General features: G+C 42.8%; 1 protein-coding gene across 4 annotated transcripts in view; it reads right to left on the bottom strand.

The window, feature by feature from the left end:
- The window catches only part of LOC125012571 (probable E3 ubiquitin-protein ligase HERC2), a 283,713-nt gene that overhangs the window by 160,624 nt on the left and 101,365 nt on the right, over window positions 1-21,724 (bottom strand). For all 4 annotated transcript variants that reach the window (XM_047592571.1, XM_047592573.1, XM_047592572.1 and 1 more), the window contains exons 6-7: window positions 15,278-15,402; window positions 14,041-14,184 (exon numbers count right to left, since the gene is read on the bottom strand). In XM_047592571.1, the coding sequence (XP_047448527.1) occupies window positions 14,041-14,184; window positions 15,278-15,402 (269 nt within the window). The remainder of the gene's footprint in view (window positions 1-14,040; window positions 14,185-15,277; window positions 15,403-21,724) is intronic.

The following is a 21,724-nucleotide window of genomic DNA, read 5'->3' as shown; positions in this document are numbered from 1 at the left end:
GAAGTAAATAAGCTTAACCATCTTGTGACATGAACCACCCACTTAGACCAGACCAGGCACCATGTAATGGAACAAGCCTGAGCCACAGAGACCCCCACTGATAGGTGGTGTAGACTTTTGTGTCAATTTGACACAGAAGCTACGGTGACAGCGCAGAGCATACACAGACCCTAGCACTGTGGCTGACGTACACCTCCCCAGAAGTGTGCGCAGTAATCGGTCCGTTTGGCAGTAGCTTGTTTCCACTTTAGTATTTCCGGCTGCTTCTCCAATCTCCGCAATTTCCTAATAAATTGTTTTGGATCAATAAATATGGAACGTATCAAGAAAAGGTTAACTGGGGAGGTTTGCAGATTTCTATGACTCATTTGTATAATTCGTCGTCAGTGAAATTTCTGCAAAAGTCTAAGAGAAGCAGGAAGTGGAAGGTGAAGCAGGAAGTGGAAACAAACATTAAGCCGATTTGCAAAAAGGACACAGTGCGAACTAGCGTTTGGGAGGCGTTTTTACAGAGTGAGCCAGACTGACGAGAGCAGTATATATAATGGCAGTATAAATGGCTCACGCTGGTGCAGGCTACGTGCGTAGATTACGGTGTCTATGTCATGCACTACTCTAAAAGAGCCTCAACAACATTCTGTTACCAGACACCACAGGACACCCTTACAAGACACATGTCTCTTCTCTGATGGATCACGACTGCTTTGGAGGCACAATGAAGACCTACAAAATATTAGGAAGGTGGTCATAATGTTAATGCCTGATTGGTGTATATTATTAAATTGCTTTAACGTGCACTGTAATGACTGTATAGATGTTAGATTCAAAAACAACGCTAGAGTCGTGGACGTGGACGATAGGTGAACAAAGAGACCAGAAACCAGACCACAATCCATTCTTCAAATGAACCAAGTGCTTATAGTGCCTCAACAAAATCATGAAACTATTAACTAACCCCGAAGTCTGTACAAGTGGAAATGGTTTTGCAAGACTTTTGCAAAGCAAACAGGTCTGTGAACACCTTAAAGATCATTATCAACATATTTGTCGTGTGTGCTACTCCCAAATACTATGTTACACATGACAGCAACTCCTCAATTCACTAAGAGAAAACATATAATCTGGGCACAATTACCTCACCTTCAAAATGCGTTGCTTGTTGCAAATTAGTTGTATAAAAATGGAAATTCTAGGAGAGTGCTTAGTCAAGATAGATCCATGTGTAAGGACTTGGCTCTAGAGTCATGACAAGAGAGAGGGAAATGCAGTGCAAAAATGTATATAAAAACAAAATACAAACATATGTGGAAATCTCAGGACTCTGCAATGAGGTTGCGCACAATACGCTTTTGTGTTTTGTGTAGGCAGATGCACAGTATGTGGCCAAATGAAATAAGGACTGTCAGGAAGTTATGCTGAGCTGCATAAATGAAACACAAATGCTCAGGAGTGAAGAGCTCCACCTTGGCTGAGGGAGGGCAGGAACTATAGATATAGAACATTTAGAACGGATAAACAAGCCAGCTGACCAGAATATTGTCTCATTTGACAGTATATTTATCACAGCGGTGAAAGAAGACGATGGGCATGTTTCACAATACGAAAAACTGGAAAAAACTGGAAAAAGTTGATTCTGCTCAGTGGACTCAGATGAATGCTCACATAGTGGCTTGTGTACAACCTACAGATACAGAAGAAGATACTATGTTCATATTATATTCATTGCCTGCGATATTACTGCAAACAGCCCCTTCTTCAAATACATAACAGGAGATTCCACTCTATCAATTAAAACATTGGCCTCTGTATTTAATGAAGCTTATATTACAATGTTTATTATCATTATTCGTTTATTATTACCAATATTCTCCGGGAGTGATGAGCTTAAAGCTGCATATTAACTGTCGGCGCTGTAATCACTTTATGAAGCTGTTCTCAAAGGAACAATAGGTCCCTTATAAAGGGTAGAGCAAGGTCCCCCCAGCACAAACATGTGTATTGTTTAAAAATGTATTTTTTTTTGTCATGGGCATTGGCATGTAGCAGCCTCTAGGGACATGTAACAAAACATTGCTGCCAGCTGGCTGCTGGCTTTACTCTTTGTGGTACAAGCGCACAATTTTTTGGTCCAGACATAGGTGATGTTGTCTTCTGTTGTTGGTAGTTTCTTTGATGGCGGTTTTTCTATGTTCAGGCCTTGAGGGTCTGGGGGTTTTGGTTTTCTTGCTAGACTGTGCAACGCATAGGCTTGGGTAGTCAAAGAAATGATCATTTCAGATGCTTTTAAGTTTTGTTTATAAACTGCCAGCAATGATTTATCAGTATTCTCTGTGATTTATGTGTGTTTTATTTTAAATTTGTGTGTTTTATTTTTTAAGTTCCTGCTTTTAAATTAAAAGGTCTCAGTTCGAATCCTGACCGCAAAACTAAGAGAGGGAAAATAATCTAAAATAGCAAGATAATGAAAAAAACAAAACAAAAAAAAAAGACTAAAATAAGTTTTGAAAAAGCTTATTTTGCAAAAGACGTACAAAAGATGTTCAATGAGGAAAAATGGCTTTGTCTTACGCAGTAGCATGTTGAACTTGCACTAATATCATAAGCTGCGTTCACTTCACTTTACTTCCGAAACTTTGCTGAGCAAACTTTTTCTGCCAACTCCTGTACAGCTGAGGGAAATTCATCATTAACAGCCGGCGGATCAAACATGGAGAGGGGATGAAAATGACAGATACAGCGAAAGTAAAGAAAGGGAAGGTGGGTGGAGATGATGTGGGGAGTGAGGATACAGGGAGATTGGAGCCAGACAATGAGCAATGGTGGAGAGTGCTACTGTGTGCAGGTGTGTGTGTTGGTGGGTGTAGTGGGTGCATGTGTGATTAGCAGAAAGCGAGAAACGGAAAGGTCCTTGAAGTAGACCCGGGGATTCGGGGACCAGCTGGACTCCGAGTCCTGCCTGCTGACTCTGCCTGCCCTCATGATCCCTCAATTCCTTACCTCCTTTTCACAAACTTTTTTCCATCCGGACATTTTCCTCGCTCTGTACCGGTACTTTTTACCATATTTTCTTTCAATATCCTCACATTTAAACTTTGATTTCACCCTGTGTGCTAATGAAAAATACTTGTGTGTTTGAACCCATCCCTCATTAACATACTGTTAAAGACAGTGACCCACATTATGCTACACTACACACACAACAGACTATGACCTCTATTTAGACTCAGGCATCTCAGGCAGCCCACTAAAGCGATTTTGTTCAAAATTATTGTGGAAAATGTCAAAAATTGCCAGCTACCAACCTTTGGAGTTTTACTTTCCCTTGACTTTTCCTAACTCTGGATGGTCCACACCGTTTATCCTGCAGAGGAGGGTTCTTACAGCACTGATTAGAAAGTGAACCCTGAACCTTGGCTGTGCTACCTGTACACCCTGGGGAGGTCAACAACTGCCGCTGGTCTCCGTTCTTCTGGTTAACGTCCACGGCCGCATGCAGTGAGGTGCAACCACACATAACACAGAGAGCATCTAAGTTTGCAAACGCACCAGCTAACCCAGCGCAGTCTGACCTCTTTGTGGCAGCAGCTAATGTGTTACAACAGTCCTCTGGCCCATGGCCCCAATTTGCTATGCTTGACCACACTATCTTGTAGCTACTGTATTATTCCCATACATTCTTCATACTCCGCATTAACAATTGAATAATAAGGTCTGTCTGTGATTTCTGCGCAAACATTTGGCAAAGTGTATTCATGATATTTATACTTTGTTCCACTTGGTCTGCGTGGCACTTAACGTATAAGATCACAATACAGCAGCTTTAAATATGTTGGAAGCATCTGAATACAAGCATCACTAATCCTGGATTACCATTTGACGTGTCTCGGTTATGTTTTTTTATACACTGTAATTGTCACTGATGAAGAGCATCGGCCTGAGTTCAGAATAATACAGTTCAGGAAGAGGGCAAAGGAAGAAAATAACATTGTGTAGTTCACCACACGACAACGGAAATCTATTATTTAGTTTAAAAGCTTTAGGTCAAGACGTTATATAAAATATTACAGCTGTGTAATCGTGATACGAGTATAGCGCAGATTTATTCCAAAACACGCATAAGGCCTGAATGGTTGCTCAATGAGAAACAAAATGTAACAAAAAAAAAACCTACCTGTTTGTATTTGTATTCTAAAGCTAAGAAACTGGTGAAAAGAGTCAGTGAAATACTCAAGAGAAGACGAAAAGTAGAGATGCAGAAAAGAGAAGGAAAACAGGGTCTTGAATCAAAGCCAATCACTTCAAGGACCTGAAACTTGGCCACTGAATTCTTTGAAAACTATTCTTATACACACAGCCAGGAGAAATGAGTGCTGGTGGAAAAAAAAAAAAAAAAAAAAAGAAGGAAGGAGGGGGGTAGAGAAAGAGTCTGGGAGGTGAGGAGAAATTAAACTGATGAAGCAATTAATGTGACGTTATGAGGGGGGGAAAAAAAGGTGGGGTGGAGTTATAGCATCCACACCCGACTGACCTGTTTCCAAATAATTATGCAAGAAAAAAAAAAAAAAAAAAGATTAAGTCCCAGAGAACAAGAGCAGTTTTCACACTCTTGCACACAAAGAGAAGGGCCGGCTTGGAGATGAGAGGGCTGGCCGCATTGTACTGCCCCACTTAAATCTCACTTTCAATTCACTAAATGTGTTATTTGACTTGGCAAAGGAGCCAGCGTGTCCCATTGGGTAGCAGGGAGTCTTGCCAGGGTTTGCCAAGTTTTCTGAGGCCCCGCTGATCAGCCTTTGCCTTGGATAGCTGTTGACCTTAAGACTTAGTAGGTGGTGGTTCCACCGAGTGAAAAAAATAAATATGTGTTTGTGTGTAAAAAGAAAAAGAAAAGAAAAAAAGACATAATGTCAATAACAACAGTCAGACAGTCACTCGTGAGCACAACAATTTAAAGTGGCGACACGAATGACAGCAGAAATGATATCAAATCCTTGCATTTACAGTTTAATGAGCCAGGTGTCTGCACGACATCGTCATTTAAAATCCCAAGGAGTGAGCGGTAAGTGACATGTGTTCCATGGCCAGTCTATGGGTCAGAGAGCTGCAAGTAAAAGTTACTGTGGCTGATTAAAAGACACAAAAAAAAAACAATAACGAGATAATAAAACAAGTGTTGCGGAGGTAAGGTCAATGTACGGATGAACAACAAACAAGTGTAATTAAGACTTACTGCCATAGGTGCAGCTAAAGAACATGCTATATATCTTTACAGAGAGAGAGAAAAAAAAAAGAGACCTTTCCTAACTCGGACAGAGGGTAAAGAGCAAAACTGAATATAACACAGAAGTTAACAGTGGCCTGGGCCCAGGATCTATTGGTATAATATGTCTAGCAGGAATGGAAAATATTTTTTGTTTGCCTTATGAATGATGGAAAATGAAGACCGCAAGAACAACTTGGTAGTATATACTGTACTGTAAAAGCAAAAATAATGCAAAGTTATTAGAGGAGTGGAAAAATCCAATAAAACCTCCCAGTGATTGGCCTAAGACAGAAACCCTATTATTCCACTTCTCTAAGACAATAAATCAGTGGTTATTATGGGAACTTGTCAACTGAAATGACTTTCTAAACTCATAAGCTATATATTCAGCACGAGCAATTGAAGTTGGACACAGCTGATCCCCTATTTGGCTTTAAGCTATGCAAACAATAAATTGCTTCGGCTAAATAAAACAGGGCTTTACGTTTTTGAGATGTATTACAAGTGAAAATCTAATCAACTACTTTCCGTTTCGCACGGAGCATCTTACAAAGCTCTTGTGTGCTCTGTTAACCCAAAGTTCATCATGTCTTTCCATTAAATAAAAGCAGTGATCATTTACAGAACGGTTCAGCGTGAGGTCAGAAGTACACAGGGAAAAAAAAAAAAAAGTGTGTAAGCTCTGCAATTAAACTTGGCGTCCTACGCTGATGGCTCCATTTGTGCACAGGTTCCGAGCCGCTATGTTTGAGAAGTCCAGACACATGGGAGGACAACTCATGACAGCCCTAAAAAGGAACCATCCACGTCTGCTATCATGATAAACCTGTAGGGAGGAGCCCTGACACCCAGTCCCATAAAATTCATCCGCAAAAGTCCTGCCCTTGTAAACTCGGAGGAATTTGAAAGATGGGTCACGGCATCTTCCCCGTGGCCCAGATTGGGGGAAATAAAAGAGAAGTGAAACATGAAGACTAAGAGAGATGTGGTGAGGAGGACAGGAAGAGAGGATGAGGAATTATGCCAGGGCCTGAAGATTCATTTTGAGGTTGGATTTAGAGAAATGGCATCTGGCAGCGTGCACAGGGTCAAGACCTGCAAGCCTGGAGCTCAAGCAGCCATCTTGGCAGAGACTCCTTTGGTGAAGCAAAAGAGGGCTGGGGGGTGGTGGGGGGTGGTTTCAAGGTACATTAGTCTGCCGGGACCTGCCATTTCCTCTTTCCCACCGCTGTAATAGAGCAACTTCTATTTTTCTTTCTTCGAGTTTATCTTTGATCAGAAATATATTACTCAGCTGACAACTAATGTAAACATCCACATAATTTGGAGCAGAAATCATTACTTCCTGTAGTTATATTTACTGTTAGGACGATGATACTCAGAAGGGAATTGGTAATCAAGGCATCTAATGGTGTAAGCCGCTTCCCCCCCACAGGGACAGAATTTCTTTCCCTTACTTCCTGTTCTTGTGAATATTTCAACCTCGGATTCATTCATTTTCAATAAACAAGGGAATTCAAATAATCACTGTGACATATTTTACTCCCTCCCTTTGTTTCGTTGTCTCTCTTTCTCTCTCACACACATCACGCACACATACCCGCTGCACTCCCCTTCTACAGGGCCTCCTCCATGGGAAAAGTAGACAGGACATGAAAGGTATACTGTGTTGATCCAGCCGATAAGCTATCCAATTGGGTTCATTTATCAAGGAAAACCTCCTGCTTAAATGTGATCCTGGTGTGTGATGCACAGCCTTCTGACAACTCTATCCCATCAAACTTCCTGTGGTTGCGTGGCCGCCTTGGAGAAACTCTAACAGTGTCCAAATTTTGGAGATTTTCTGGCGAGGACACTGGTTGAAACAAATACTTAAATCTGGGTAAGGGTGTCACAAGGTAGAGCGTCTGAATGATGGAGGCCAAAAAAAACATTGTCTAGAAAGACAGAGGAATTGCCTGTCACCATGTTTCAAAAATGCGGTTAGATGTGATAAATTAGGAAAACCAGTGGCCGATCGGAGAGAGACCCCGAGACAGTTAGTAGATTCCATCTGGAAGGGCTTTCTGTCTCTTTTGTACAAGCTGAAACCCAATACCCATATCAGATCTGAACACTGCGCAGCGATAATAGCTGAATATTCATTTTTGTGCGAGCGGAAGACAAACATTCCCGTCCTTAATGACATCTCCTGGGAGGAAGTTCATTACACAAGGTTGTTACGCAACAAAACTCTGTCACTTTGAGAGGTCAGAGGAGGTTCACACTGTGCTAACATTAGCGCAAAACCCGATGGCAACTAGGTTAGTGACACTTCCTGCATGAAATAGGAACTGGGGTACAAGTAACATCACTTCTCCAGGTAGACGCGATAAGACTTAGATATTCTGACCTACTTTGTGTGAGGCAGCACAACACATACAAACAGTTTTAAAATATGTTGATGACTTCCAAGATGCACGGTGATCCAGTCACTCAAAAGCACTGAAGTCAGGTGGTCTTAGATTCATCTGACATGTATGTTTTGTACACGGTTGCATGGTGGCTACATGGTGGGGGGTGACTCCAGGACGCTGGAACTCACCGTTAAGCTTTCTTGAGGTGTCATGGGCCAAACTTAACAAAACATCAGTGAAGGGAGGTACTCACTTGAAAACCCCAATGATGTGCCGCATACTGCCTACTGCTGTTGGCTAGGCTAGTGAGCTGATGTCTCCTTGTTGGTTGCTAGTGGTAGCTAACGGCTAGCTTGCTGGTCATTTTTTTGCTTGTTTTTTGCAGTTGGACTGAGTGTGTAATTGTGTTTTGCTTCATGTTTCGCGGAGGGGAGATTCGTTGGTTGACATGTAGTCGCATATCCCATCACTTCTTACCTACCGCCGTTGGCTAGGCCAGTTAGCTGGTGTCTTCTTGTTGGTTGCTAGTTGGTAGCTGACGGCTAGCCTGCTGTTCGGTTGGACTGGGGTTCTAAAAGCGTTTTGCCTTGCATCTTGGCACAAGGGATTGTAATCGTATCCTGTGTAATAATGATTGGTACTGTAAATGATAAAGTACAATGATGAGTCCCAGAAAAAGACAGGTCAACATATGACACTGTGGCTGTTATAACAGGGAGCCACAACCAAAAAAAAAAAAAATAAAGGAGCACTCATGTAAGTTGGAAAAACATATACATGAAAATAAGTTCTAGAAAAATATTTTTTGTTGCCAGCTTGTGTGAAGGCTCATTGACCTTGTAGCGGAACTGATATACGGAGCAACTAAATCTAAACACAATTTGTCAGCTGGTAGCCATGGGAACACTTGATAGACTTCAAAATACATTCCAAAAGTTTTAACTGAGTTGGTTAAGCATTCGCTCTCCATAACAACTACCGGCAGTGTGAATGCCAAGACAGTTTGCTGTTCATAATAAATGAATTTTTAAATAATTCAAAGCCCGACTTTTTATTTTATTTTTTTTTAATGCTACAAGAGCTGATGCATTGGAAGACAGACACTCCCTGTCACAATGGGGTTGATATCTTTGGTCAAATGTTTGGAAAAATGTTTAGTTTCAGCCTCTTAATTTCAACTCTGTTTACAAATCATAACAATGCTGACAGCCCTCTACCTATCTGGGTAGAATCCAGATCACAATTTGGGTAACACACTAAAAATCTATTTTGAATTTCTACCACCTCCAGTGCCACTTTTTGGGGTTAGCGAAAGAAAGGACAGAAAGTCCACTTTGTGTTAACCCAAATTATTTCAGCGTGAGCAAGGTAAGAATGTAATTACTGCAAGAATGACGATAACGATTATCCATCAATATGCAACCCTTTCTCCTCTTCTTTTCCCTGTTTATTCCGACGGAAAATTCAAGTTGTCAGCTTTGTCTTCAATCTCTGTCATGTTATATCAACAGCAGCAGAATGGAGAAAAATATACAGAGTAGAGTACATTAACATCTGGGAAATTATATTCTTATATTTGAAACGGTTGTGTTTGCTGTTTGTGTGTATGTTCCCCGCACAATTTGGGCTTTTCATGCCACAGGAGTAATTCTAATGGACATCAAAAACAAAAACTGGGAAGTCCATATAGAATAACAAGGAAAAAATGAGTAGGAAATTCTAGTACTCGTTGAATCATCTCACAAAGTAACAGGCAGGTGTACTGTATATATGTATTCCTGATGGAAGGTGTGTGTATGTGTGTCTCTGGGAAACACTGTAGATGTAGTTACACACTGTTCTGTGCACTGATTGATGGTTGCTGTCCATGCAGGCCTACATTTTTGAGTGGATTGGAGTCACAGCACATGAGCAAACACAAGATGGAAGACTGTGGAACTCTCCACTACAAAGAATTGCAAGACTCTCCGCGGCGCGCACACACACACACACACACACACAGCACAGAAACACAAACTCGCACACCACACCCACAGATCCACATCCTCACCTCCATTGCTTGAAGATCTACCTGCCAGCTGCTGCCAGTCGCAGGGAAAGATGGGCTTTGTTGGTTTTGTGAAGCCCACCGACAAGACCCCCCTGGAGACTGCAGGTCTCCAGCAGCACAAGCCTCAGCCTTATCCACTCCGCCGCACAGGCAATCTGTTTTCTATATTACCAGCCTGTATCACTGTACTATGCACTATAGAACAGCAATTGAGCAGGAAATTAAGTTAGGGGATCGGTATTTGGCGGAGGAGAACGAGCTGGTGTGGTCTTCTCTCTCCACATACAAGGATCATTAAATATCACATGAGTTTTTTGATAAATTTCCTCTTCTCCTCTATCTGCTGTTCCCATCAACTGGCTCCCCTCTTCCTCCTCTCCTTTTCTCTTGTCTGTCTCTTTTCTTTCCTCTTCAATTTCCCTATTATCATCTGCCTGTTTCTCTCTCGTCTTGCTGTATTTGTGGAGTGTATGAACCAAAACATCCTAATGGATGTTTAAACAGCTTGAGATGTGTCGGCCTGGGAACTACTTCCCTGTGACAGGGAGCTCTGGCAGGGAATTGAGACCATTACGGGGGGGGAAATAGGGGACATATTTCTTTCTTTTCCTCATTGTTTATTTCTCTTCCTCTCGCTGGATCTTTTTCCGCAGCTCCCATCACTTTCTGTCTATTTTCTCACATTATTCCTCTGTACATACAAATAGACGACAGTATATAAGCATTTTGGGATTGGCTTCTTTTTTTTTTTTAACCTCGTTGACTTTTCTCCCCTTCTTTCCATACATCTTGTCTCTTTCTTCTACTTCTTATGTTTCTACTGAGAGACTGTTTGAGTCTTAGTAGTCTGCGAGTGAAGGGAATAGAGAGTAACGGCGAGATAGGTCAGTGTGCCTCTATTCAAAATGGTAATACTTAATGTACAGCAGTGCATTAGGAGCACACACACACACAGAATTACGCATTCCAGTTCTCCTGTGCTCCTGTGTGAATCGACGGTTTCATTTTTAGGCACAAAAAATGACTTTTTTATTTCTTTTATTAACTTCTTAATCATAAACCTCATTATCAAACTAATAATTAACTTATATTTCAGATTAATTTTAGGTTAATTTTGGGTATCCAAGTGCCCCAGATCTCAACTTATTAATGAAATGTATATTCATAGAAGGGATTTATTCCATTTGCTCCTCTTTATACACACAGGGAAAATCATTTGAGTGGACTAGAGCACATCTTGCGATGGACACGTTAATATGTTTCAGTAAAGTTGTCATGATAAGGATAAGAACATTTACATTTAACAGCTTGATAACTAATGGGGATTTCAAACAAAGGTGTCCTCTCCTCGTCTGAAGACGTGACTCATATGGAAAGGCTTATCCCTCTCAGTGATTGACAGTGTGAGTTTTGCAATCGGAACAGTGTTTTTGGCCAAAATTCGCAGACTTTATTACATCCATCCAGAAAAGACAGCAGAAGACATAGTTGCGCGCACACGTGCGCACACACACACAGACACACAAGGACAACAGGCTCTAGCTGCTACAATCTAAGGTCAATCAGTAGCGTTGACAGCTGAATTAACAAGTGCTACAAGCACCATTACACCTGGCTCCTGTTAGTGTAACAACAGATACACAGTATCAATACACTGTCAGACGGATAATCAAATAAATCAATATCTATACATAAGCAAATGTGAGGAAAAATATACATCCCCCTGGAGGACGGCCACATGGAACACACACGTTACTCGAAGCCTGAGCACTGGTCAGGTTATTGGGAGGGAGTCGGAGAGATAAGGCGGCAAACAGGTCTAAATCCCTCCTGAAGCTGACTTGATGGACAGACAGGCCACCATTAACAATGCGGTGGCTTGTGAGAGCAGCAGCTGATGGAAAGATACCCTGGCATTTGCTGTGTTAAGAAGTGGCCCTTAAAGATTTCGTACTTCCAATTTCTTTGAATTATCTGCCATCTCGGGCCTGTCACTCAGCCTGACAGTCGGAGATTCTTGCTCACCGAGGCGCTGGGCTGGTTATTGACGAAGCAATCCGCGGTGATACAGCAAAAGCTGATAAAACATTAGTCAAACAACATGCCGCGCAACTCCAGACTCACCTCAACGCGCGAACATGTGCTCGCACCTTTTTTCCTCACAATAAAGTGGCGCTCTAAGGATTGTGAAAAAAGTACACGGGGGTTGACATGTATCCGTGTCTATGCATGACGCCGTAAATCTTTGGAACTTTGCAAATCTCCCCCATACAGATGTCCAGTTCGGACAGATGGCAGTTTACAGAGCAGAACGGTTTTGTTGAGGTCGTCTTATAAGGCAGCGATGACAGCCAACGCTGTTATGCGACAGAACACACTGCTTATCAGATCTATACTGGTTTGACTCGCTCGCTGCTCCAGACAAGCCATGATAGAAATATCACAACATCCCCATTACTCTCAGCATTCAGTACATAGTGCACAGCCTGCGCTTTCTATGAATTATTAAAGGCAGACAGATTACGCTGCAAGGCTGCAAGGCTGCGAGACTTCTAGTCTAGAGGCACGCCGCAGATGCTGCTGAGCAAAACAGTAACATTATGAGTCTTTTCTTGTTTTTTTTATATATATATTCAGAATCAGGCTAGCAGGGTTGGTTGTTTAGGTATGAGTACGTAAGAAAAAGTGGACAGTGTTTGGATATGTGTGCAGAAGATGGAGTGGGGGGGTGAAGGGCATAGTGTCGGGGCTTGTCTGACATGTGGCCTGGTGGGTTGGCTGGATGGTCGCTTTGCCGTCTAGATGGCTGGTTGGGTGCAGCCCAGCTCAAGCCTGGCAACTCTCTCTTACTCTCACTCTCTCCTTCCCTCCCTCGCTCTCCCCGGAGTGACAGGCTGAGACATTAAGACAGGCGTTTTAATTAACTGTGCCACTCTTCCACCTGCTGCCCTCAATATGCTCCGGCCCTGGCAAGCTGTCTCTCATACCACTGGCTCTCTTGCTCTCTTTTTGTTCAGTCTATCTTTCACTATCTCGTATCTTTTGTGCTACTTTCGCTCCTTTCTCTCACTTAGTTTCCAATTTTCAAATCTGACCCTTCATCACTCCAACTTCCGCACATATCCACCCAGCGGCGCATCCCTCCGCAGTTTGACCCTAATAAACGGAAACTCATGCCAATAGATAAGGTCGATTCCATAAGGCTCAAATGACAGAATTAGCCAATTTCTTTTTTGAACTTGGGGAGAATTAATTCCTACACGTGTCCTGTTCTGCTGCCCACCCCATATCCCCCCCCACTCCCGCCCACACACACACTGTCCACAGACACACACACACACACACTCTCACGCTCCTCAAATCTATCTGGTAATTCAGTTCTGCCCGACACTCATCAGGCTATTCATTAAGGCCTGATTGGAGATGGATATTTCTGTTCCCTCGTGACAGAATGGGACTAGGGATCAAACCGGGGACATTACAGGATTTAAAAGAGCAACTGCAACACACACCACAGTGTTGAGCCCGTGTCCTATCACTTGGACATGTCTGTGCAAATGTGTGCCCATAAATGTTTGTATTAATATGTGTAAATGTATGCCTGGCGGTTTAAGAATCTCATTTAGCGCGGTGACTCCTATAGTTTAATCATTTAGATCATAAATTGAGAATTAATTCAAACAGAACGGAGCAACAAATGATCCACTTTTAGCACTCTACTTAAATTGTATTACACTTTTAATGGGGTTAATAATAGACGGCATTAGCAACACAGGAAAACGACGCTACAAAGTGTTGTATTAAAAGGATTAATGTTCTCCCTTCAGAATTAAAGCCAAGTCTTGGAGATACAGCTAAAGCTAACAAATGGCCCGGCTCTGGCTCCACGATGGGGCCTCAGTCGCAGCCGTACTACAGTAAGAAGACAGCAACCGGGGCCGATATATCAGCATGGGAGACAGGGAGCATTTATCTGCCGCGTGAAGACGTGTGACTTTGAAGTTCTCCGCAGTGAGGTGAAAGAGCAGCCGTGGCCTCAACCTCTGTGTTTATGTAGCCGCACTAGCCCTGGGAGAGCTCTTAATGAATGATGTGGATAGATGGACACCACGGCTAAAAGCACACACTCAGATGTCTGTGTGAGGGCCAAGACACACAGCGAGGATTTACACATACTTTATGTTGAGGTTGCGGAGGTCGTGTGCGCAGTTCACGCAGGCATGTGCTCTACGTCTGCATGCGCTATGAATAGAAAAGTGTATCGGCAGTCGGCCAGATTTAGTACATACCTGTGTTACACGGATGCGTTTCAAACTTAAGCAGAGGCTAACCTGTTAGAAGCAAGCTATGCCAACACCCTCCAGCGATGTCTCTCACTGGCGAGCTCGGTAACGTCACTTCCTCCGGCAGCAGGATGTTCCTCTGTCTGTTCCCACAGGCGCGTCCACAGCCCCACTGGAACAGTTTGCCGTCACCTGCGTGTCACCAATTAACAAATTTAATTTAGTCAATGTTCAATTTAAAAAAATGGGAAAATCTGAGTATTATCAAGACATTCTCATTAGTAGAAAAATCAAATAATGATAAAGATTTTCAGAATTTTGAACACAAAGGTATTATTAACCAATATGCCTGGCACATGATAATATCAGCTGATGGCCCATGCGTGTCCTCTGTTAATTGAAAAGTACAGCAGTGGCCTCCAACAACCCCCCCCCCTGCAGCTCATCTCGCATCTCTCTCCGGTGCATCTCCAGGAGCATGTTGTCCTTGTTGTTGGCGCTGCTGCATGGGAGCCTCAAGAGATAAATTATGGATGCAACGCAAAAGCTGTAAAATTTGTTGTATCTTCTATTATCTTCATGTTAAAGGCCACAAAAGCTCTTCAGTGAAGTCAGCCATTAAGAAATGACAGGTATTGCTATCAGGCTTCTTTATAGGCTATTACCTGCAATGACAGCAGCTGCTGCTGCACCACTGTACGGCCTATCACATTATTTGCAGCTAAAGTCAGCTACTGTGTCATTTTGCCTCATTTTCTTGACAGTGCTATCATAAATCCATTGGGCTGCAGGGGAAACTGTCGACTACCTCGATTATCTTCATAGCCTGAATGAATTCTGAAATGTATGTAACAGGCAATGACTGTTATGGATCAGGAGCCAGGGCCATATTCTCGCTAACTCTCCCCCACCCCCCCTCTCTCGTATCTCTCAGGTGATGTGCTGATCGAGGGCTTGAGGGCTCGGATATGCGCATAAAACTGAGTAAAAGAGGCGAACTTTGAAGCACACTGTGACAGATCATGACTACTGACGTCAGCTCCCCTTCTTGAAGACATTTTCCAGCCAATTTGCGCTTGCGTGTTTTGCAAAATAAAGAAAAATCTACTGTAACAGGTGAGAGGCCAAGAATAAGATTAGCTTCTTTTATGAGGGTTCGTATTAAAGGAAAAAAGTTAGGTAAATAAAAAGTGCATTTTTAAACAGCAAACATTCAAATTATGATCTATTTAATGACAAAATGTTGGCTGGATGTCGTGTGTTCCCGCGCACAGTATTACAGTACCTGTCAGCGCGAGATTGTGGTTTGCCCCACAAGTGACCTTCGACACGCGGCGCACACACTCCACAAAGCGAGGGACGACGACATTTTCATTAGAACCACTTCCAATTTGTCCATAATCATTCTGCCTGTAGGGAGAGAAGTATCAACACATAATTAAAAACATAATTAATTACCTGCAGGCATCATCTTCATTTTCTTTTATCGCCACATTTTAAACTATATATGACACAATTTCGAGGCACGGAAACGCTGCGCATCTTTTCATTTCTATAGGCTAAAATAAATAATCGAATTCATTAAACTATTGCGGTGGAGCAGGCTCCACTGGGGACCGAGGAAACATATGTGTTTCCTCTCATTTCTACAAATCCTCTTTGTGACAATAACGAGACACAGGCCTATCAGAAGTGAAACACCTCACTAACTAATTAGACTCTCAGGCTGCAGTCTGACAAAGTAAAAAGAGAAAAGTGCTTGAAGGGGAGACTTGCTCTCCCGCAATTTGCATCTGCCACTTTTTAGTGCATCTGTTCCAAGTGCCATTCATCGCTCTCTTCCTCCTTTTGTTGGCAAGTGTTGAGGCCCAACTATTTAAGCTCACCTCCTACCTACCCAGAGCTTTGTTCCTGCTCCTCTGCAGACCAGTAATGAGCCAACCGCCACAAAACTGCTAGGAAATTAATGACTCATTACGGACGGGGGCCGAGGCCGCTCCACAGCCTCTCCTCCTCCCCCGCTCCACCCACATGCCCGCATGTAATCCTCTCTCTCTCTTTCTCTCTCTCTCACTCTCTCTCACCCCTTTCTCTCTCTTAAACCTCATCCCCTCAGCCCGTACAGAAAGACCCCAACACCTCCCTATCAATTAGAGCCTATTACAGGGCTCCCATGCTAGCAGGGTAAAGAAAGAGGGCCTTCACAGCTCAAGAGTGTGTGCAGGAGAGATTGGGGGAGTTGAATGAGGAGCCTTAAGGTGCTCCTTTCACACCCTTGCCCTTATCCATTATGCCAGTGTGTAAAGCCCCCTAGGAGAAACGTGCAGCCCCAAAAAGACTTGGGGATGAAAATAAGTCAAGGGAGGGATTCTCGGTCACACCTTTTCCCTTTCCCTTCTACTCCAGTGTCAAATTATATCATAACTAGTCCTTAAGCAGAGCAACATGGTCACTGTGCTCCTCCTTTAAATGGAGTGTCAGAAGAAGATGTCAAGCTCTGAATGGCATTAATCATACCATCTGTGTGAGCATCCATGGACACATAGACCGAGAAGGATATGAACAGGACGAAGCAAACGGTGGACAAGCACCTTCACATGAAAATTCATGTGCTTATTGATTTCTTTTAGTTTCACTCCCTTTTACCCTCCGTTGCATTCCCTTAGGCAATACCTACTTATTCAGGGGATTGTTGGTCTTTGTTCAGAGGAAGAAACACTGTTCTACATTGCCAGCGTTTTAGAAAATCTTATCTTTTTTTTTTTTTTTTTCCTTGATAGGGTATGTATCAGCTTTTCATTCAAGCATTCCTTGCTCACTGGCTTTTTGAAGACACGGCGCATTTCAAGACAATCCCTCCGAGAGTGAATGGGTGAGATCACATGGGTTTGAGGTGGTTTAGAATGGCAAATCCTGCTGAAAGTGTCATTTCCACTCGGTGACATCAATTTGGTGTGTGAAACAGGGGCCCAGGAGAGCCCGATAGCCTGGGAGATTCCTGACAGGAGCAAAGGGCTCGGGGATCAGACCGCGCTCACCTGGATAAGACAGGAATTTCACCAAAGTGCTTCAAATACATGCGGCAAAGTGCGAGGGGGGGAAGATGGGAAGAGACGTCACGACAGACAACTTGGAAGAAAGTGCGGAGACAACCTAAAAAACATCAATTTTGCCGCATGATTGCCTTTGTATGGCGCACACTAAATTCCAGCAACGCAGTTCGAATTTTTCATTTTTATAGAGGCTGCAAAAATAATAGCTTTTAAAAAATAATGTTTATTTTTATGCCGTGAAGAAAAATCACTAATCTTATACGCGCAACTCCTTGTCCTTTTTGACTTTGATACTATTGTGTACACTAGTTGTTAGCATTAGTAAGAAAAAATACACCAGCTGATCAATGACCTCCATCTGGGGAAGACTGTCAGAGCTCATAAACATGGTTAATAGGGAGATATTAAAACAATGACATGCCCAAATTAAAAATCTAAAATTATCGGTTGCACTATTTCTGGTCAAACGTTTTGGTAACTGTAAAACAGTGCGCATAGGCAGCGGCATTATCTCGAAGCCTCAATTAGCTTAAGTGAGAGCAAAATGGCTGATAATTATTGCGCCAGCTCATTAGACTTGTTTTGACACTAAAACCACTTAAATCACCGCACAGGCATAAACACGAGCACAGATGCAAATGCACACATGCAGATGTTGGGAGTTTATACCCCTCGTAATGAGGCAGACACTGTACAGGTTGGGTTTTACTTGCTTCGAGGAAAAAGGGAAACAGTAAAACCTAGAATTAATAGGGTCTTACGGTTACATGAGCAATTAATAAATGGGTACATGGATGGCAAGTTTATTAAAAGAAACTCCGCCGTACGGAAAAACAAATGGCTGCCTGGAACGAGTGCACCTCGGGTCTAGTTAATCAGGAAGTCAGTCAACTCTAAAAGACACATCCTGGGTAAAACAAACAGGGTGACGCTGCCCACTCCATTGATTTCTCGAAAATATCATCTATGAAATAGTGAAGAGCACAAAAGCAAGGCAATCATCGGCAGCACCTGCAATAGATCTGGGCCAATAATGATACAGTCTCCTAAAGAATAAAAATCCTTGGGGCCGGCCATGAAAGTTTAAGATTCAATGTGGTAAAATACAATGTGCCGTAAAATATTAATGCGTGTGGTAAAATTATGCCGGTGGTAATATTTTAGATTGCTGCTGTCTGTAAAAGAGACGTATCTGTATTTATTTACAAGCAGGGATAGTGGATGGGGGGCTTTGTTTGAAGCCATGTTTATGAATATCGACTCTGGCTCCTAGGTAAGTGGCTATAAATCTGCAGGAAGATCTTTGTAAAGTTCCCTTGGAGGACATAACTTCAGGTCTAACCGTCTCCTTCCTTCACTTGACTTTTAAACATTTAGATATAGCCCGGCCAACTGCGTTTAGAGCAGCTTCTAAATTATGAAGACTTTCATTTAGATGGCCAAGTGTTAACCGATCAAAATTGATGAATCGCGGCAATAGATTTATCTAGAACAGAAACATGGGCGCGTTTGGCCTTTTGATCTGGAGTGTTTATGAGTTTAAGGATAATAAAATAGACCTCTGCGCAACTCGCTACGTTCCAGATGTTGACTTGGATGTGAAAGATGCCCTTAAACCCTTCACATCCACACCACCTACCCACCCACGCTCATTTAAATACACTCACGCCACATACAGATCATTATTTTCTTCCCCGTGCATGCACGCAGCATTTAACTTTTCAGACAGATCTCTCAATACTAGTCTCCCTGGGTAAAATGATGAAAAGTGTGAACTACTTGAAGCTGAGAGCGTGACCCGTGTTAATGAGAGGAGCATTGCTCGTACGATCAAAAAGATCGTATATCATGTAGCTCATATCACCTCAGGCTATCGAGGCCAGCTGGAAAGGTTCTATAGGTCTTCACTGGATGAACCTTTCGTAGATGACTCATTTGCACCTTCTTTTTCTACTTTCACAAGCTTATCTATTTATTTTGGTTCTAGGTTGCGAAGTTCAGATCGCCGGGGTTATGGCATTAGCGGCGGCGCTGCAGTCGGCCGACCCGGAGATGACGGACACGCGGGTCTGTGTCCTCCGGCTACGATGATTACATAGGAGCGAGGATTAAGAGAACTGATTTCTTCCCCGGTTGAGTTCAAAGGGCTCATTCAAAGTGTTTCACTGCTGAACTCTTGGCTCTCGCTTTCAATGCATAATTAACTGACAAGTGGTGATACAGTTGAGCCCTGTAAAAATATAGTTTATGTTGGGGTTTTTTTTTCCCCCCCTCTGCCTCGTGATGAACGCAGAAACGGTTGATGTCACTGCGGACTAATAAATGTCTGGAAAGCTTCATTGATCCAACCATCTAATTCCAAGAAAATAGCTTCCTCCTGTGCTAAATTGGAGAAAATTGACAGCCCTCCATTAAAGCTCCATCTCGCTCTCTACCATTTCTTTCTTCACTTCGGCCCATTTTCATTTCTTTCTCCCCAGAGCGACTCCTGCTTCCTCGGAGCTAATCCTCGAGGCCTACTCCGCCTATGTAGAACCACGACCGTCTCCGTGTCCGTCCGTTCTGTCCCTGACGCTAACTGACACTGCGTATCAGTTCACACCCTGGACGCACAAGGAGAGGTGCTAAAGAAGGACTTCAGGACATGTCACAGCACACTCAAAGGACTTGACAGTAATACAGCGTGAGCACAGACACGGTGAAGTGGACAGAACACGGTCACTCGGGGATAGAGACATGTAGTGTACGCTGCACGCACGCTAGTCCGTATTGTGTGGGTATAAAAAACAAAGGTGCATTTACGACTCAAACTGCGACCCTACAAAAACAGAAACGGCACACCGTTTACTCAAAAAAAAAACAACATGCGGCAAAATGGTGATAAGTTCTCACTTTCGCTGATTTTACAGCAACGCATTTACAGAAGACGTAAACACTTTCATCTAAAACTCATTTTCTTCCTCTGCGTTTGCAGTTACACTATTTATAGTGCGCTTCTGAGATCTATTGCAATTAGGCTATGTTCCGTGCTTAATCAGTCTTGATTACCTGTTGAACGTCCAAAACATGCAGCCTCCTGGCTCCCGGAGACACGAAGGTTGGGCCGCGCTAATTGAAACTGATGCAGAAATGAGAGCGAATAAAATAAATAAATAAAATAAACAAAACACGCGATTGCGAAACTGGGAAGAGAAATATTATGTAATCTGTCCACATACACAAACATTCACGAATTGCAATCAATTGTTTTTTTCGTATTTTGTTTCGGATCAATTGTTTTATTTCGTGATTGACATTATCCGTGTGAGTTCCTCTTGGAGATTTGAACAGAAAAACGTCAGCGGAGGTCGAGTTTTAAAGGCTGTCGAATACGGTTTGTGTCGAGAAAAGAAAACCTTTGATTGCACAATTGTAACCAAGCAGTTAAGCTGCTAAAACTTTGCCAAAGAGCCCAATGAGTCAACTATGTGGAACAGTACTGATCCTTTAGTTTAGGCTACGTTCACATGTAGCAAGATGATCTTTTTTTGAATTTTTATATACTACAGCATCAACGTGCAATTTGCAAAATATCATGAATGTCATATTTGGTAGCAATTTCCTTAATCGATGAAAAAGCAACAAAACTATTTTCAATGAGTTTCTTCCAGAGATCCGGGGAGCCGAACACAGCGTCCTTGCTCTCAAGAACCCACAGGTTGGTGTCCAGGTTACAACCCAAGTCCAACGTGTCAATGAAAATAGTTGATATAGAAACGTGTTGAAACAGTTTCCCTGTTGATGGCGTAGGCCGCTTAAAGAGATTAAAAGCTGTTTGGGGACGTGGACCACTTTTCCCCTGAAGTTAGTGCCATCGCACAGCGCATATATTTCTTTTCCTCCTCTCACTTCCTGTTTTGTGACTGAAAGTCATGTGGAGCCCACACCACGTTAAGCCAGTATTTACAGTTACGATCTGGCTGTTGTTTTCCAATGAGCCGAGCTGTGCTTTTCTTTTTTTTCTTCTTCTTCTTTTTTTTTTTTTTTTTTAATTCATTTAGCTGTAAGGCAGAGTGTGATAAGACAGAACGAAGACTTCCCTCGTAACGAGGCCCATGCCAAGTCTGACATAATCCAATCTGGTCCATTTTCATCAGCTTTTGTCTTGTGTTTTTTGCTTCTCTTTTGGACTTTCCTTTGGTTCCAACGATGGCTCGAAAACCTGAAATGACACAATTCGGTCGCACTTGTATGGTGGTAAGGCTGCAATCCAAACGGCTTTTCTGCAGAAAAATCCTTGAAGACCCACACACATTTAAATCTGGCCCTGGGGGCAACAGGCTCTAAACCACAGAGATAAAAAAAACATCCAGGCCAAAAGCAGAAATATATATTTTAAGGAAGGGCTTACCATGGCAACAAAAAGGCATGTCAAACTTGTGGAAAGGAGGCATTCTGACTGAGGAGTAAACACAGACCACTGTGCCCGTAGGAAAGCCTAGGAAAAGCTCTCCGCATATTAAAAGGCCCAGCCTCACACATGTATACAGCAGAAAGGGAGACAATGGCGGTAATAACAGGCGAGGCGTCAGGGTGCGGAAAAGACGGTTAAACGGTCATTTGTGAGAAGAAACGTAACGGGGTCTAATAGAGGCTGTGCCATAGGCAGGGTCTCGCAGGAAAGAGACAAATAGCGCAGA

This window comes from Mugil cephalus, chromosome 8, assembly GCF_022458985.1.
Source record: "Mugil cephalus isolate CIBA_MC_2020 chromosome 8, CIBA_Mcephalus_1.1, whole genome shotgun sequence".
Taxonomy (NCBI): domain Eukaryota; kingdom Metazoa; phylum Chordata; class Actinopteri; order Mugiliformes; family Mugilidae; genus Mugil; species Mugil cephalus.
Note: the sequence above shows the minus strand (reverse complement) of the source record. Positions and strands in the feature narration are given on the sequence as shown.